At 32.3% G+C, this 16,850-nt stretch overlaps 1 protein-coding gene and 1 pseudogene across 1 annotated transcript; one reads left to right on the forward strand and one right to left on the reverse strand.

The window, feature by feature from the left end:
- Positions 1–3,477: 3,477 nt before the first annotated feature.
- On the reverse strand, positions 3,478–9,567 carry LOC110228296 (annotated as a pseudogene).
- Positions 9,568–13,024: 3,457 nt separating this feature from the next.
- LOC9311596 (cytochrome P450 85A2) lies at positions 13,025–16,210 on the forward strand. Its single transcript, XM_021026541.1, has 9 exons — positions 13,025–13,346; positions 13,442–13,766; positions 14,307–14,456; positions 14,540–14,785; positions 14,869–14,955; positions 15,055–15,133; positions 15,447–15,553; positions 15,642–15,766; positions 15,873–16,210. The coding sequence occupies exons 1-9, from the start codon at positions 13,156–13,158 to the stop codon at positions 15,958–15,960; spliced, it is 1,398 nt and encodes a 465-aa protein (XP_020882200.1). The 5' UTR covers positions 13,025–13,155; the 3' UTR covers positions 15,961–16,210.
- The last annotated feature ends 640 nt before the right edge of the window (positions 16,211–16,850 follow it).

Consider the following 16,850-nt stretch of genomic DNA (forward strand, 5'->3'; position numbering starts at 1 on the left):
TATTGGGCAACCAACCTAAATGATTTTCTAATTAATGTGTAGTTGGAAGAAAATACTCGGACTTGACCTCTTATAAAAAAATTAGATATTTGTGGCATATCTTTTAGAGTTATTGTGTCGAATTTCACCTAAGTTAATGGGTTATAAACATTAAACTTGTAAATACCAATATTTACTTAACAATTAAGGGCTTGATTGGTTCTCCCGCTAGCACCCGCCTAGCGGCTGTTAGCGGTCGGTTGCGGTTGTTAGCGGTTGGTACCAATCACAGAAATCGCTCCACTCCGCTTCGAACCGCTCGAAATCGCTGGATTTCAAAAGCTCATTCCCGCAAGCGTTTGCGGTTGCGGGCGGTTACGGTTGGTTTAAAAAGGAAAGAAACTAAAAAAAGAAAATAAATAAATTAAAATATATATTATCAAGTCATATATATTCACGTTAATTCTAAAAAAATAATAATTATCTAACTTTAATTTAATAAGATTAATAATTATTTTTGTTTTCAATATAAAATTTATTTGAATAATTATTTATGGTTTTTAATCATTAATCATGTTTAAAAAATTTCTACTTTTTCATAATTATAGTTTTTGGTGTTTTATACTTTTTTATAATCATATATTAAATTTATTTTGGTATATATTGGTTTAACCGCTATCGTACCCGCTGATCAACCAGTCGTAAATCTCCCGCAAACACACCCGTTTACAACCGCTTAACAAGTCGGTAAAAACGCTAAATAACGTTTGAAACCGCAACCGTCCGCATCCGCAAACTCCCAAAACCGCAATAACCGCTGCGTTTAAACTAGTCAAGCCCTAAATGTAGGACTAATCATCTATATATTAAAAGATGGTTTTTACTGTTGATACGGCATTGCCACATTTTTTCAGTTTTTTTTTGTTTTTTTTTTTAATTCTACTATCATAATTGTCAAACACATTGTTCTTTATCTCCATCTCTATACTATCTCTATACTATTAAAAGAGAAGTACAAATGTACTTGGGTCGGGTTATAATTGAAAAAATTGAAAAAATGACCCGGAAAGATACTATTCGGATCTTTGAGACATAATTACAAAACATTAAACTCTGAAAATAACGACCATTGAGCATTAATTACGAAAAAGAGCATTAATTACCTAACAAAAATGATAATTGCGTATATATTATTAATCGGCTTATGTGGCAAACTTCTTAATCTTAAATGACGCCCTTGGTATATTCTTCTAGGCCAAGTATAAATCTTAGTTTAATTCCCATCAACAAAATACCAACGTATTTAGAAATAAGATTATGCAAAAAACAGCGATGAGATCTTAATAACCCTTTTTGTGCATAAATATCTTATTTATCGCACAAACAATCTTAGTTACTTTATTTTGAATTAGAATCGTAAAAAATCTCTATAATATAAAATCGGATTATATATCAAACCTTTATCATATATTTTGTTGAGATATTACTTCCTTTTTTAAGTCTTCTCTAATCAAAAAATTCTCAAATCTCGTCGTTGCAATTACTTTGACGAATATTCTTTGCATAAACCCTACTTTTGTTAATATATGCGTTAGCAGTATAAATATATGATCAAACCATCCGTATAAAAACAAATCATTACCAATCTACTTTACTTCCATCAAACAAACTTTTTCTCCCAAATGGCTCTTAACAACGTTTTCACAACTTCTGAATTCGAATCGATTGCAATTTATATAGATCTTAATGATGAAAAACATAAATTTTTCTTATCTCTTCGATTTTAATTCCATTATTTTTGCTTCCTAAAACAGAAATCGGAGATGCAATATCTCAATTGATGGGTCTCTGGGAAATTTTGAATTCTATGCAGAAGAAGATTGAAGATTTTTTCTTTTTTGTTTTCGTTTACTTTTTTTTTTTCCTGTTGTTGAACGGACACATTAAACGGCGGTGCAGTTCCAAAAATAATATGTTAACAGTTGGGTTTGAGATTGAGCCTTAATCATAACAATATCAAATTCAACTCTTCCCGGTTCCCATACACATTTTCATATACACAATAAAACACACACAATATTTACAATAAAATCATAAATAAATGTTTCTAAACTAGAATTTAACCCGCGGTACACCGCGGAGCTATATTTTTTTTTTAAAATGTAATGTTATATTTTTAAAGATTAACTGAAAAAATATCATATTAATTTTTATTTTTAAATGTAGATATCTATCTATGTATTATTTAGTGTATGATTACTATTGTTTAGGTTTCATTTTTGAAGTATAGATTCGAAAACATACATTTTTTTAAATAACGATGTATGGTAGATTTTAAAATTTTGAATATTTTACTCCGCAGTATACCGTGGGTCGGTTTTTTTATAACTAAATTTTTTAAATTTCAAGTTATATTTGTTTTTTTAATATTGTATATTTTGTTTTGTGTTTAAGGTTGTATAATTGTATTTTGATTGTTAATTTTAGGATTTCATCCGTGATAAACTGTTCTTTATTAATATCGATCCAAACCCGTCATCCCATATAAACCCATCTATATTATTCCGTTAGCTAAATTATTAGTGTTATAAAATCCAAGAAAATAAATTCTTATTATTAGAAAATCCAATAATTTTACGATCTCACCCGTGATATACCGTTCCTTGAATGATTTTAAATTTATACTACTAATATATATTTTAAATTTATCATATAAAGTATATGATTTCAACTTTTTGTGTTTTTTTTTATATATAAAGCAACGGCTTAAATGATATATATAGTTCTTTTTCATGTATGTGTATATGATTTTTCTATGTGAATATTTTGATTATTATAAATTAGTATTTTTTATTACTATGCAAAATTTTAATATAAATATTTTTTATAAATCGGATTAATGCATATTTTGTTGAGTAAACTTCAGGAATTTTTTTTTGAAGATATATGGAAAGATTGTGTAGAGATTTTTAGAAACAAATTAGGCAAGATATCGTTTGGTTAATATCTTTTATTTTAATTTTGTAATTTAATAATAAATGCCAAAACATAAGTTGTAAATACTTCTCAACTTCAGGATTTATTTGGATTTATTTGCTAATTGTGCTCCAAAAATATATATATAGATACCTTCCCCCGCGGTTGTACCGCGGGCTCTGACCTAGTTTTCTTTAAACAACTAACCAAACATACCTAAATTTCTTCTAATATCTATAGTTACCAAACATGAATAATTTTAAAGTTGTCTATTTTTAACATATTAATAATTTCAAATTTCCTCTAATTAAATTATTCCATATTTTTTAAATACACATTTAATTTGAATATACATGCACATTTATTTTATTTTTCTGATTTAATGATTCGACTCTGTAGAATATTTGAATTATTTGTAATTTTATAATATTTCAAAAATTATATGTACTACATACATATATATTTATATAAATTTCAGCCATCGACGCATGTCAAACCAATTCGATTGGGAAATTTAAAAACAGTCTGTTTTGATTTCCAAGTTGTGTTTAAATATATTATAAAATTAAACACAACCACTATGTATTCTTAACCTATAATAAAAATTCGTAATAAATTTTACTATAAATAAGTATTTATAAAATTAAATAGCATAAGATTTACTTGTGTGCGACACGGGTTTTTACCTGATTAATTGTATAACTAAAGTTGGGCAAAGATTAAAATTTTTGGCAAGAGGGAGACAAATAAATCAACATCATTTTAAAATAGTATAAATCATATTAAAATAGCATGTCATCTAAAAATTTGGTGTTTTAAATAAAAATGTGTACCATATCGAAACAATAACATAAATTTGGGGAAAAACGCGCAAACTTTTCCGGTGAGAAAAAACGATATGGGGAGATATATACAGAAAAAGAGATTCTATGTGAGGGTTATTAAAGAATTAGGGTTTCTTTTCCTCTTTCCTTCGGATATGCTATTCTCTCATCCGAAAATGTTTGCTCTCATCTTGTAGCAACAATAATGGTCGATGAGGGTAGGCCTTTAATACGAACTCCCTTAGATCGTAGACTCTGAAACTGGTTGAGTGACTGGGATAGGCTTGCATCGACTGAGCCAAAGCACAGAAGGCAAGGAATGGATCGAATGGTTACACAGAGGTTGCAAAAAACCTCAGATACACACTATAGAGACGACTAGGATTTCTCAAGGATATTACACACCAATAGAGAATGATCTAGCTTAAAGAGCTTTTTGATAAAAAGATAGATGATTGTCTCAGAGAGATACATGGAGTTTAAATAGAAAAGAAAGAGGAGATGAGAAGATAGACAACAAGGCATCGAAAATGACAACAGAATTAAAAGACAAGTTTGAAAACGAAATTAGCTTCCTCCCCTTCATTTGGTCGTGATCTTGAGACATATGAGGCCTTGGGATTTTGATTCAACAAATAGGCCATGATGGAGTGAGACAATTATCTCGTTAAAAACTTTGTCAAAAAAATCTATTGGGACAAAACTCGACAAGGTAGAAAGAGTACAATTGAATCACTCTCCCATTGTTGAATTCAATTAGTTTAGCTCTTTCTCCAAGCCAAGGTGGTTTGATCAGCTTTTTCATTAGAACATCCGCAACTACAAGCTCATCCTCGGGTTCATGATGCTCCTTTGATTCAAGCTGCTTCCTTCTTCCAAGCTCCTTAGTTGCAGCTCCATACTCGAGTGAGTCCTCCTTAGCAGTTTGGTCGAGTACCTGGTTGAGCTCCTTCTCCTTAGCTGCAACTCCTTCTCCTTAGTTGCAGCTCCATACTTGAGTGAGTCCTCTTTTGCAGTGTGGTCGAGTGGCTCCTTAGCTCCATAATCCAAGCTTCCTATTATCACATCATCTTCTTCCACTTGAAAAGGATTTGATGTCAAATCCAATTCTCCTACATCAAAAGGAAACGGTTTAGACACAAAGAACATGGTAAAACCAAAATAGACATTAGCAAAGTAGTATTTTAGAGTAGAGCATCCTATTGCGATTGTAGTCGTTTTCCTCATGTACTTCCAGTTTCAAACTCCAAAGAGATGAGTCCTTGCTTTATAGTTTATTCTCTCTGCTTGCTTTCATTTATAACCAAGCATGATCCATGAGCTCCTTTGATCCATAATCAAACAAATTAGCAAAATCGTAACTCTTTTTAGTGTTTCAAATCGCATCCTTAACATGATTTTCATGAACTTTCACAAAACACTAAAGGAAAACCCATCAAATGTGCGTGAGGAATCATATAGCTCTTTATGATGATGTTTCAACACTTTTCCACATCCTAAAGCTTTAGATTCAGATTCTAAATGACTCCTACTTTCATAGAGTAATTATGAAACACATAAAACAATTTTAATTGGCTTTTTGATAGAAGTAAACATTTCATACAACATACGCACAGTTCTAGATCTAATCCGCTCATATATGACACTAAACTCAGAAACACTCAAAGAAGAATGAAATTCATGCAATTCTTTAGTTACAAGATCTTTTGACTTTAAAAACGTTTCAGGTTTGAGTCTTTCAAAACTAGCTAAGAACAGAATTTAAAACTCTAAATTCTTTTACTTTTTCTAAACCAAAACATTTTTTCTTCTTCACCAGACACCAACACAAACAAATTAGGCTCTTTCTTAACTAAACCAATTTCCTTACAGTGCTTTCTTGGGTAGTCACAAGGAAATGGCTTAAGGACTGGTTCTGACACAAATTTAGGTAGCTGCTCCATATCATTAGCTAATGGCAAACTCCTTGGTTCTTCTCTTGATAAATTTTCTTCTAGGATCTGTGAAAAAGAAATAACACTACTCGGATGCACCGGTTCTAATTGGGTTAGTTTTTCACAAGATTGTTTATTTTCAGACACAAGATCAGAAAAAGGAATGTCACAATTAGCTTCCAAGGACTCCATGAGAAAGTTGAGATGCTCCTCAGGTTTGTTCTTTATTTGCTCTTCTTTGTTGGTTAAGTACTACTGTTCTTGAGCTGATGTGTATAGTTGAGTCTCGACATTCTCCTTGATGTTGCTGTCAACTTTTTCTTGCAACACCATGGGTTCTTTACAGATTGGTAACAGTTGAATTGATTCTAGCTCTTGAATAGCTAGTTCCTTCTTATGACAACTTGGTCTCTCTCTTGAACTATTGTTTTCGATATTCATCACAACCAAGAGTGACTCCTCGAACTGGTTCTTCAAATCATCATAATCCTTCGTAAATCAAGCTCCTCCTTTGAATGACTTGGTCTCTCCTTGGTTGCTTCGATATCAATAGATTGGCGAGTTGCTGGACTCTTTGTTTGGCTTTTCGTCATGGCATTAAGTGTTTCCATCATCTCTTTTCTAATTCCTTAATACGTCTTTGTCTTCGTAACTTTTCCTGAAGATTCTTAGCTTGCTCAAAACTTCTTTGTTCACTGCGACTATGCTTTGCTTCATATTTGGCTGATTTGCTCCCCCAATTAGGCTTCTCGCCAAGTCTCCTTGGTTTTGCCTCTTTTGGATGTGGGATCTGCTCATGCTGTTCTTGGCTTCTCCTTGGAGATCTTAACATTTGATGAAGCTCTGCGCAGAAAGCATTCAGTTTGGTGTCCATCAACTTTGTCATAGCTGATAACATGGGATTTTCGCCCATATTTGTTATTGTTTTCTTATATTTTAGGGAGCATTTGGAGTGATTTCAGAGCCAAGAAGGAGTTATTCAAGTATTTATGGAGTCAAGAAGGTTTTAAGAGTTTTTGAGCTTTAAAGACCAAAAGGCGATCAAAACCCGTTTCAAGATAGTTTCTATACGTCAGAAGTATGGCGTCCGTTCGAAGTCTTCCCGATTACCAAATCAAAATATCTCGGTGGATATGGAAAGCTAGAAGAGTCAGGATTCGACTCGAAGTGGAATCAAAGCTTTTCATTAAGACGTCAGAAGTTATGACCAGAAGAGTGAAGACATGTCCAGACCGGCCAGAAGCTATGCAACCGATCCAGAGCTTCTAGGCCACCCCGGTCACATGGGATGTGCCCAGGCTGCCTCCTACTCTCCACTCCGGTCACTAAGACTTCTCCCTTGTCCAGAAACGTGAGTTGCACTTAGCCTAATCTATGGGAAAAGACGCTTTTATCCCTAAACCTAATTCTTTGTCTCCAAACCCTATAAATACATGTTGGAAGCCCTAACCCTAGTGTGTCTTCAGAGAGTATCTTCTAAGAGCTGCCGTGAAGCCCTAGAGCTCGTCCCTGCCCTCACTTGAGCTGCAGCCATCGACCTTGAAGCTTTGAAGTTCCACCAAATCTCTCTCTTTTCTCTTGTTTACTTTAAGATCTACTAAGGTGAAGTCTTACCTCTTGTATTCTACATTCAAAGAAGTAATCTCTAAACCCTATTCAGTTCTTATTCATCTCTTTCTTATGAGTTTATCAAACCTTACTTTGATGATCTCTTTAACCATGCTAGAGTAGTTTTCTAGTTGGGTTTAAAGGGTTAATCAAAGGGGGAACATGATCGATCATCTAGGTGCGATACTTAGGGTTTTGTTTGATTGTTTACATTGTATTCTTTCTAAGTAAGTTGTTTCTTAATGCATGTAGTTTGATTCATTTCCTAACTCGTGATCCCAAGTGTTTAAATTGCTCACAAGGTTGTTTAATACGCTAGACCTAGCTTACGAATGTGTATTGGGTTATAACAAGCACACACCACTTAGTATTAGGGCTTTATGGACTAGAATCGAACTTGATCTTATTGCTTTGATATATGCATCGTTGCATACGTAGGTTGAGTAACGGAGTATAAGGATTTTAGCCGACTAATTCTATAATATAGGGTTAGCCGAATCTTAGTGTTTCATATGTCCGAGACTTGGAAGTAAACAAACCTAATTCTAGTATTTCTTAGATAACGATCATTGAACCCCTTGCGATACCCTTGATGCCTAACGTTTGTATCTTATAGTTTACTTGCTTATTTTTTTTTGTTTATTTACTTGCTTTCTTTACTTGCTTTCTTATTTACTTTTACTTGCAAATCGTGACACCAACCAACAACCCCTCTTTATTGTTTTGTCCTAGCTTTACTTGTCTAACGATTTGTCCGAACAACTTCTCTCTCTGTGGGATTCGATCCTACAAATAATACAACCGATTAACTGTGCACTTGTAGTAGTCGTGTGGTCTTTTAAGGTAAAAGTTTTGAAGTGAAAAACCACTGCACATCAATAGCTTCCATCAAAAGCTGGTTGTTGTTGTTGCTGGCTTTTCCCTCATGATAAAACATTCTTCCTGAAATAAAACAACACATAAGTCACCAGTAACAAGTCCTAAAGTTTGTTTTAAAGTCCGAACGCATCACAACAATCCTAAAACTCATCAAATTCTTAAAAACCCTAAACTAGATTCGTAGAAGGCGAAAAAACAAAAACGAGTTCTACTCTACCAAAGCGGTCGAGCAACTAGGTCGAGTACAATTTTTTTTTTGTTGCTTTTGATCTAAAACATCAACAGAAGAGGAACAAACAAGATAAGGATTTGAATACTCAACTTTCAGAGTTCGCTCTGATACCGCTTAATACGAACTCCGTTGGATCGTAGACTCTGAAACTGGTTGAGTGACTGGGATAAGCTTGCATCGACTAAACCAAAGCACATAAGGCAAGGAATAAATCGAATGGTCACAAAGAGGTTGTGGAAAGCCTCTGACATTTCAGCTAATTTCGTCTTTGGATATTACACACCAAAGAAAACACTAAGGTTTCTCAAGGATATTACACACCAAGAGAATGATCTAACTTAAAGAGATTTTTGATAAAAAAGATAGATAATTATCTCAAGGAGATACAAAGAATTTAAATAGAAAAGAAAGAGGAGAATAGAAGATAGACAACTAGGCTTGAAAAATGACAAGATAATTAAAAGACAAGTTTGAAAATGAAATTAGGCTCTTCCCCCTTCATTTGGTCGTGATCTTGAGACATAGAGGACTTGGGCTTCTGATTCAACAAATGGGCCATGATGGAGTGAGATAATTGCCACGTTAAAACCCTTGTCGAGAAAACCCATTGGGATAAAACTCGACAAGGGAAAAAGAATACAATTGAATCACTCTCACATTATTGAATTCAATTGGTTTAGCTCTTTTTCCAAGCCAAGGTGATTTGATTAGTTTCTTCATTATTACATCCGCAGCTACAAGCTCATCCTCGGGTTCATGCTGCTCCTTTGATTCAAGCTGCTTCCTTGCTCCAAGCTCCTTAGTTGCAGCTCCAAACTCGAGTGAGTTCTCCTTAGCAGCTTGGTCGAGTACCTGGTCGAGTGGCTCCTCAGCTCCATAATCCAAGCTTCCTATTATCACATCAACCTTTCAAGATGAGCCAAATCTCACGAGTCCTGCTCTGACACTGACATTAGTGTCATCGGCTCTAGATTTGACTCGAGTCTTTATGTGATGACCTTCATTCCCTTTCACCTTTCAATGTTTTCTCTCTTCTCTTTCTCCGATTGTAAGAGTGTCTCTCTTTTGGCCTTTTTTTCTTTTTGTAGGATATCCTATCTTCTTCAAACTAGGTAGTCTTTTAATTCTGTCATGTCGGCCACGGATGAACTCTTTCTCTCTACATTGAGGAGAGAGAGAGAGAGAGAGAGAGAGAGAGAGAGAGAGAGATTGATTGATTGATTGATTGATCTCTATTTTTTTCATCAATTTGATTTCATCTCATTCATTTGAGGGTTAATCATTTACGTCCTACATTTGCCGTCCATTTTGGTAAAAATTTTCATGGACCATAATAACAACTATATATACAATAATTAAGTTACAAAATTACATCCAATCAGTTTGATCAATATTCTTTCAATTTGATCAACCTCCCTTCAATTTGATCAACATCTCATTATATGTTACTTTGTCCAAAAAAAATTTGAATATTTAATACTATTAAGTAAATTAACTATGAAAAAATTATCGTGTTTAAATCTTTAGTCTTTTAGAAATCTAACTTTAATAAGATCATATTTTGATATCCAATACCCTATTTTGGTGTTCTTGGATGTATATATATATATATATATATATATATATATATATATGATATATTGTAATTTATTTCAATATATATCTATTTTAAAGAAAATATCTGATTCTTAAGTTTGGACTTAATTGTCAATGATGGTCAGTAACAAAAAAATCATTCAATACTATCAATAGTTACATTTGTCTATTTCGAATAGATACTATTCCTTTCGTTTCATAATATAAGTATTTTTGGATAAATTTTTTTGTTCCACAATATAAGTCGTTCTCAAGTTTCTATGCAAATTATATATATTATTTTAATATTTTATATTTATTTATATTATGCAGTTTTTTTTTATGATTGGCTGAACTTTTTAAAAGTAGATTTTTTAATTTGTATGCTTTTAGCTAAAACGATTTATACTATGAAACGGAGGGAGTATCAATTAAAATTTATCAAGAAATATATAAACTTTTTTTCCAATAATTTTTTTTATCAAGATTATATTTGGTTTTTTGATAAAAAAAATAATAGTTATTACAAGAACTATATATACGGAAGTAGAAGAACTACATGACAACTTGATAAGTCAATATTTTATCTAACATTGTAAACATATACTAGATTCAAATTCGAATCTAGTTATTTAAAAAATTATAAAAATATAAACATGAAATACTTTGAGTGCAGAAAATATATAATTTTTTTTAACTTAACTCTATATTTTTATTCGGGTTATAATTATAATAGGAAAAAATGTCAGAAAATGCGCGAACTTTCAAATATGGGACAAATAAAGCATGAACTTTCGAAATGTCATTTAAATTATAAAGTTAAGTTTGACTTTTGATTAAACGGTTAAGTTTTCGTTGACCTGGCCATTTTAGGCATGTCGTTAAATTTCAGTTAACAAGACGATGACGGGGTTAACTTTCCGTTAGAAATCTTCGTTGAATAGAAAGACGTCGTTTTAAAAACAACAAAACGATGTCGTTTCAACAGTTGATTCGTTTTATTTTCCAGTGAAACGACATCGTTTTTTTTGGTTTTTAAAACGACTTCGTTTTGATTCAACGGAGATTTCTAATGGAAAGTTAACCCCGTCAACGTCTCGTTAACGGAAATTTAACGACATGTCCGAAATGGCCAAGTCAACGAAAACTTAAACATTTTATCAAAAATCAAACTAAACTTTATGATTTAAATGACATTTCGAAAGTTCATGCTTTTTTTTGTCCCAAATAAAAAACTTCGCGTATTTTTCAACATTTTTCCCAATTATAATAATCGAACTTTGTTCTTTTGGTAGTGCGTATAGATCGATGGCTATGATTGGTAACCAATTTTAAAGCTGTACAGCTTTGTACAGCTTTGACAGTTACCAATCACAAATTTTTTATGAAAAGCGGTACACTATAAAAATAAAATAAAAACTGTTTTTTTGGACAAAAACAAAAATAAATTAAATACGGTTACGATTAAATACGGTTATAACGGTTACGGTTAAATACGGTTATAACGGTTACAGTTAAATACGGTTACGGTTACGGTTACAATGGTTACGGATAATTATGGTTATAGTTAATTGATGACTACAATACGGTTAATATCGGAGGCGAAATCTTACGAGTTACCTAACTTATTATAATACTTTTCATAAAAGCAAAAAATATGTTACAAACCAAATTTTCTTCATTTCGAGCAAAATAACAGTATAACATATTTGTTTGAAAAAAAGACCATTTTTTATAACGTAGATTTTTTCATATGCGGTATTATTTACTTTTTTGAAAAATCTTAATCTGAATATTCGATAATTTTTTTTGCATTATATGGAGTTACAATTATATTTTTAAAGTTTTAACTATGCGGTTAACCATATGGTTAAATAACGGTTTTCATATATTTACCGTTAATTAACGGTTACGGTTAATATATTTTTTAACTGTAACTAATTATTTTTTACGGTTACGGTTTTTAACCGTTTTATACGGTTACGGTTGAGAAACGGTCCAGTTACGGTACAACATATGGTTACGGTTAGCTTTTGGTCATGCCTAGTAAGCTTGACCAAAAGCTAACCATAACCGTATTTTGGATCATAACTGGACCATTTTTCAATCGTAACTGTATAAAACGGTTAAAAACTATAACCATTCACCGTAAAACTAAATTAGTTACGGTTCAAAAAATATACTAACCGTAACCGTTAATATACCGGAAACGTATCAAAATCTTTATTTAACAGTACGATTAGCTGCACGGTTAACCGTATTATTAACCGCATAATTAAACTTTATAAAATATAATTGTAACTATGTATAATGCAAAAAAAAAGTCTCGAATGTTCAGATAAAGATTTCCGAAAAAGTAAATAATACATCCTATGAAAAAATCTCATTAGAAATAATGGTTTTTTTCTCAAACAATTATTTTGGAATGTTATATTGCTCAAAATAAAGAAAATTTTATTTATTATAGGACTAGTAAATTCATATTATTATTCTAACAATAAAATATTGTTCATTCTATATAATCTTAATTTTCATATGTAATTATATACTAAAGTATATTTCTATATAATTTTTTCTTTCTTTCTAAATTCTTAATATTATTTATTATGTGTACCGCTATGATGTTTTCAATCAGAATAAATTTTTAAAATTTGTTCAGCGTTATTTTTTTGTACAGCTTTGCACTATTCCCTAACAGCTAACAGCTCCAGCTAACCGTTACAGCTAACAGCTAACATCTTGTTACCAATCAGACCCAATATTTTAGTCACAAGATGAATGTACAAATATTTGCTAGATAAGTGATAACTGAATTTCGTAATGATAGTTGCCATAATTTGTTTATTTTATTCTCAAATAATAACAATATGGTCGTGGAAACAATATTTTTTAAACTAAGAAAATCTAACCAGAGTTAGTTAAAAACTTAAAAATTAAAAACCATAAATTTCTCTTTGACTCTTCCTATATAGTAAATCTGTCATCTCCTTCTCTCTCTCTCATAGCATGTTGCCTATATAAACAATGCCACACACACCCATTTAGTCCCAAACCAAAGACTCTTAACCATCTCTCTCCCTCTATCTCGCTCTCTCTTTGAAAACAGAACCAAAAAAAAACAGAGCAAGAAACCAAAAAAAAAACAAAGATGGGCATAATGATTATGATTTTGGGTCTTCTTGTGATCATTGTTTGCATATGTTCTGCTCTTCTCCGATGGAACCAGATGCGATATTCCAAAAAAGGTCTTCCTCCTGGAACCATGGGCTGGCCAATTTTTGGTGAAACCACTGAGTTTCTTAAACAAGGACCAGATTTCATGAAAAACCAAAGACTAAGGTAAAAAAAAAATTTCATTATATTATTTTTTATGTTAAAGGTAATCCATAGGTTCTGGCCGAAACCGATAATGTTTGTGACCTTCTTCAAATCAGATATGGGAGTTTCTTCAAGTCTCACATTCTTGGTTGCCCAACAATAGTCTCAATGGACGCAGAGCTAAACAGATACATTTTAATGAACGAATCGAAAGGACTTGTCGCAGGTTACCCGCAATCGATGCTCGATATCCTCGGGACATGCAACATAGCCGCGGTTCATGGCCCGAGCCACCGGCTCATGAGAGGCTCGTTGGTTTCTTTAATAAGCCCGGCCATGATGAAAGACCATCTCTTGCCTAAGATTGATGATTTCATGAGAAACTATCTTTGTGGTTGGGATGATCTTGAGACAGTTGATATCCAAGAAAAGACCAAACATGTACGTTTTTTAAGCTTTTCTCTCTCTTTCTTTCTTTGTTTTTTAGACATTGAATCTGAATCTCGGGTCTATATCCTTTATTGGGGATTTAATGTTTTTAATATGTCAGAACAATTTATTATTTTTGAGAAAAGAAAATTAATTACTATCATTCTTTTTGACAAAACAAATTGGTTCGTCCTCCCTTTAATTAATATTGTTGGTCTCTAATTGATTCATATACATATGCCTCTATTTAGTGTATTAAAACCTAAACTATAATAACTTAATTTTTTAAATGTAAAAAAAAACATTTTTTGTTAATTTTAGTTAAAAGGTAAATTAGGTATTAATATTATTCTAAAACTGTTTCTTTTTTAAAAAAAGGATTTATCTGTCTAAATTCTTTGAGGGAATTAGTCTTTTGTTTGTTTGTTCTGGAGGGACAGAATCGTAAACTTGATGATAATTGTTAATGTCTGAATCTTTAAGCTTCTCTTTTTTTTTTAAAAAAAAATATATTAATAATCTTCTGTTGACTCATGTTTTTGTGTTGTGCAGATGGCATTTTTGTCATCGTTGTTACAAATAGCTGAGACTTTGAAAAAACCAGAGGTTGAAGAATATAGAACAGAGTTTTTCAAGCTTGTTGTGGGAACTCTCTCGGTCCCGATCGATCTCCCGGGAACGAACTACCGAAGTGGAGTCCAAGTAAAATACCCGAAAACCGATATCAAGTTAATAAAAATGCAAAAAAATGAAAATATCCTGACATTTTTCTGGTTGCTTTTCAGGCAAGAAACAATATCGATAGGTTATTGACAGAACTGATGCAAGAAAGAAGAGAGTCTGGAGAAACTTTCACAGACATGTTGGGTTACTTGATGAAGAAGGAAGATAACCGATACTTGTTAACCGATAAAGAGATAAGAGATCAAGTCGTAACGATCTTGTATTCGGGTTATGAGACTGTCTCTACAACTTCTATGATGGCTCTTAAGTATCTCCATGATCATCCAGAAGCTCTTGAAGAACTCAGAGTATGTACTTAAGAAAGAATCACTAAACCGGTTTTTGATTTGGTTTGGTTTGGTTATTGATTTTTTGGTTTTGGTTTTTGCAGAGAGAACATTTGGCTATAAGGGAGAGAAAACGACCTGACGAACCGCTCACTCTCGACGATATTAAATCTATGAAATTCACTCGAGCTGTGAGTATTTTCGTACACAAATTAAATTATTAATATTTATTGTATTTTGATTTTGACATTGTGATTTTAATATGATTTTGGACCATTTTGGTTTAATAGGTTATCTTTGAGACATCAAGATTGGCAACGATTGTTAATGGTGTCCTGAGGAAAACTACTCACGACTTGGAACTCAACGGTAAGAAACTATTTTCATTGTTGATTGTCAAATTTTGAAGAATTTTATTACTATTAGTTTTTTTTTATATTTAATTTGTTTTAAAGAAAAAAAATAAATTGGGCATGTGGACCTTACATTACATCAATTATTTACAAAAATATACCAACCAATCCAGCGAAGCAATCATCTCCCCGTGACCCTCCATGGTTTTAGTTCAATTATTTTGACAGAAGAGAAGATCATCAACCCTTTTTATTTTTACTTTGTAATCATAAAGAAATCAATCTTTTTATCTGTAATAATAGTGGTTGTGTGTTTTGAATAATTACAGGTTATTTAATCCCAAAAGGTTGGAGAATTTACGTATACACAAGAGAGATTAACTATGATACATCTCTTTATGAAGATCCAATGATCTTTAACCCATGGAGATGGATGGTTAGTGTTTGCATCATAATTTTTGTTGATGCTCTTGTGTTTTTTTGTTTTAAACATTCTGGCTCACAAAGAGGGTTTCTTTATGCAGGAAAAGAGCTTAGAATCAAAGAGCTATTTCTTACTCTTTGGAGGTGGAGCTAGGCTTTGCCCTGGAAAGGAACTAGGAATCTCTGAAGTCTCAAGCTTCCTTCACTACTTTGTTACAAAATACAGGTATGTTCTTGATCCATGTTTCTCTAATGTGCTTTAGATCTTATATGTTTTGATTTTCTTCTTGTGACTGATGTTGAGGACTTAATTGTTTTTTGATTTTGTGCAGATGGGAAGAGAATGGAGAAGACAAATTAATGGTCTTTCCAAGAGTTTCTGCACCAAAAGGATACCATCTTAAGTGTTCACCTTACTGACTAGTTTTGTCCTAATATTGAAAAATGTGTAAATAAATCAATGAAGGGTCATTTTGTAGGGCTAATTAACCTATTTTATCTATTAAATCTCTCAAGATCTTAGAGGAGATGGATAATGTACAGTGAGAGGAGAAGAAGAAAATGTAATATAGAAAAAATAAAATATTTGAAATGTTGAGCTTAGTCTTTTATATCTTGTAAATTTGTAACCCATAAATTTAACATTTCAGAATTATTGTGTTCGTTCCAATTACAAAATTTGTTTTTTTTTTCTGATGTCAAACAAGTGTTCCAGAATTTGTGAATGATCTTAAAACGAAAAAAACTGTATATAGTGTCGTTAAAATAATATGGGGGTATATTACCGAGTAACATAACTAAGGAGTAGGACCCCAAGACTTTTAACAAGGAGAGGCATAACTAGTTAAATCGTTTATATTTGATTTGGGCAAAGACGATATTGAGAAGGCTGATTACTAATTTGTGGGCCTGCTTGCATGAGCCGATTATAGCCCATTCTACTTATTGATGAAATTTCAAAATATTTATTAAGAAAAGACCAACACACGACTTAAATCCATTTAAACACCAACCTCTTGCATCAATTCTATTTCTGAGATGTGGGCAATCATCCCCGGCCCAATATATATATATATATTTTTTATTTTTTTTAATTCCTTAGGTAAGAATTGAATATTTTAAGTGGAAGCCCCCTTGGCTCATTGGTTGACTAAGAGTTGATTAATGCTTCTACACTAAAAAGGTCTGGGGTTCGAGTCCCAGGTATTACGATTTATTAACAAATTTGCAGATTAATGGAGGCAAGTGTACAAGAGATCTCCAGCGATGTACAATTATAGCCGTTCGCCAGGATTCTACGCAGAGAAAGG

The sequence above is a fragment of the Arabidopsis lyrata genome (assembly GCF_000004255.2).
Source record: "Arabidopsis lyrata subsp. lyrata unplaced genomic scaffold ARALYscaffold_5, whole genome shotgun sequence".
NCBI classification, from domain to species: domain Eukaryota; kingdom Viridiplantae; phylum Streptophyta; class Magnoliopsida; order Brassicales; family Brassicaceae; genus Arabidopsis; species Arabidopsis lyrata.